Source organism: Rhinichthys klamathensis, unplaced genomic scaffold (assembly GCF_029890125.1).
Source record: "Rhinichthys klamathensis goyatoka isolate OS25496 unplaced genomic scaffold, OSU_Roscu_1.1 h1tg000689l_1, whole genome shotgun sequence".
NCBI classification, from domain to species: Eukaryota; Metazoa; Chordata; class Actinopteri; order Cypriniformes; family Leuciscidae; genus Rhinichthys; species Rhinichthys klamathensis.
Window position 1 is genome coordinate 47,020 of NW_026607116.1, and position 2,296 is coordinate 49,315.

At 45.9% G+C, this 2,296-nt stretch overlaps 1 protein-coding gene across 1 annotated transcript; it reads right to left on the reverse strand.

The window, feature by feature from the left end:
- Nucleotides 1–216: 216 nt before the first annotated feature.
- On the reverse strand, nucleotides 217–1,552 carry LOC130076788 (G-protein coupled bile acid receptor 1). Its single transcript, XM_056242017.1, has one exon. It carries the CDS (start codon nucleotides 1,391–1,393, stop codon nucleotides 359–361), a length of 1,035 nt encoding a protein of 344 aa, XP_056097992.1. The 5' UTR covers nucleotides 1,394–1,552; the 3' UTR covers nucleotides 217–358.
- Nucleotides 1,553–2,296: the final 744 nt, after the last annotated feature.

Below are 2,296 nucleotides of genomic sequence, written 5' to 3' on the forward strand. Positions count from 1 at the left end.
AGGTCTGAACTGCCGAGAGCCTCAATAGCGCAGGTTCAATCCATTCAAAAACATTATTGTTGGTTTTGTTTAAAGTGCCCCGATTATGGTTTTTCGAATATTCCCTTTCATGCAGTGTGTGATATAGCTGTTTGTGAATGTAGAAGTTCTACAAAGTTATAAAGTTGAAATTGCATGATAAATAAAGTTATTGTCTCCCAAATTTAATCATTTGTTCCAAAACAGCTGATTTTGTCCTCTGTTTATATTGCCCAAACCATTTTATGTTTCCAAACCATTTTATTTTGAGAATGAAACCAAAATCACAGTTTATCTTATGAACATTATAAATATAAACTTCAATTGAAAGTCAATCACATCAGCTGCGACAGAACGGAAGTCTAGTGTCCATTTGCACACTTGTATTTCCGCAGCGGTGCCGCAGTTTGCGGAACAGTTTCTTGACCGGATCTGTGTACTCCCTGTTGGCAAGTCCCAGAAGCAGGGGCACGACAGCAATGCCCCCGACCCCGACACAGGACAGCACAATGTGGCCCGTGCGATCGCTCTTTCCTCCCCGACGAAGCAAAAACTCCATGCCTATATGAGTGTAAACAATGTAGGGCACCCAGCAGGCCAAGAAGGCGAGGGAAACGGCTGCCACACAACAAGCGTAACGCATCTCCAGTCTCCGTCTGTATCCCTTGTTTGCCACGGCCCGTTGCAGACGCTGAATGTCCCTCAGCTGTTCTCGGGTGATCCACAGCACACGGCACGTCATCGCAGCAATGGAGAGGATAGCGGGTGCCAGTAGGCCATACACCTCCAAATAGATGAAAGCATTAGGAAAGACACTTCGGTATGTACAGCAACGCTCTCCAGACAACGCCACGCAGTTCGAATGTGCCGTGCTGTTGGTTTCTGGACAACAACCGTTCCGGTCATGAATAGCCTTGTTGTTCCAGCCGAAGGCAGGCAACAGAGCGAACAGTAGCGGCAGCATCCACGCGGCTAGCAGAGCGAGAGCGAATCGCCGATGCAGCCAGAGTTGTCCACGCCGGAGGGGACTCACGATACTACGATAACGCTCGTAGTGCACCAGTACTAGGTTAGAGAGGAAGGCCAGGAACAGAAAGTTAGGGAAAATGTGCACCAGCAGACAGGAGGAGAAGCTGAGCGGGCGGTTCAGGCCCATCCAGGGAATGAAGGGAAGAGCAACACCTGTGCACAGGTCGGCCACCAGCAGGCTCACGAAGAAGTAGTTCTGCGAGCTGTGAAGCTGACGGCTGCAGGTGATGGCCAGGATTATGAGCAGGTTGATCAGGATTATAGCGCAGGACACGGGCAGCGTGAGAGCATAGATTAGCTGGGCCTCCACATCGCTATCAGAGCTGTTTCGCATCACCGTAGCCATTACCACAACTTTCCACGCAAAACATCCATAGTAAGATGAGTTCAATCTGGGTGAAGAGGACAGTAATACATCATTGATTTAACATTGATTAACAAATCAATACATATTGTTGAACAATGAGACATTATTCCATATTACTACTTAAATTCTGTCAACATAAGAAAAAAATTAGTTTTTCTCCTTCCTCTGAAAGATTTCAGTGCTGATTTGACACATTTTACTCACTGAGAAATGATGACAGCTGTTGTTATTGCCACATTAGCCTTGTTTCCCCTGTCGGCCCAAAGGCTCGTCCGTGAGCTCCCTCTGTTGCTCTGACTGAAGGGATAATATTAAAGTGATCGCTCAAGCCTTCTCAGATCGCATAATTTAGTGGAAAATTAATGTAGCGTAAAATATATTTTAATAGTATTTTTCTAAACATGTAAGCCTTTGGGGTTGTTTTGTGCATTGCTGTGATCACAAATAAATGGAAGCAGGCCTAAATGAATACAAATGCGTGTTATCTTTTTGTGTGAAATAATGATCATCAGTTTGATTCAGCATGTTTGATGTGCACTCCCGGTGTAGTTAGTTTTCAGTCTGCTAGCTTCCCTGTGCTGGTGAAACGGTGGGATTGTGTGACGTTGTTCTGTGGAGGAGTGTTTTAGGGTATCGACAGTGGAAACACAGCTTGATTTTGGGCTCGCGGCTCGAGGTCCGAGGCTATCGGCCCCGCCGGCGCGCTGTTAGCCGCTCGCACTGGCCCTCAAATACCTTTCATAAACAAAGGAACACTTCATTCTTATGACAGCTCTTTTTACACTGCTTAATACCTCTAATATAGTAAGCAGCATAGCAGATCTTCTGATCCTGATAATTCCTCTAGCTTATTTGCACACGTTCAAAAAAGTTTGAGCTGCT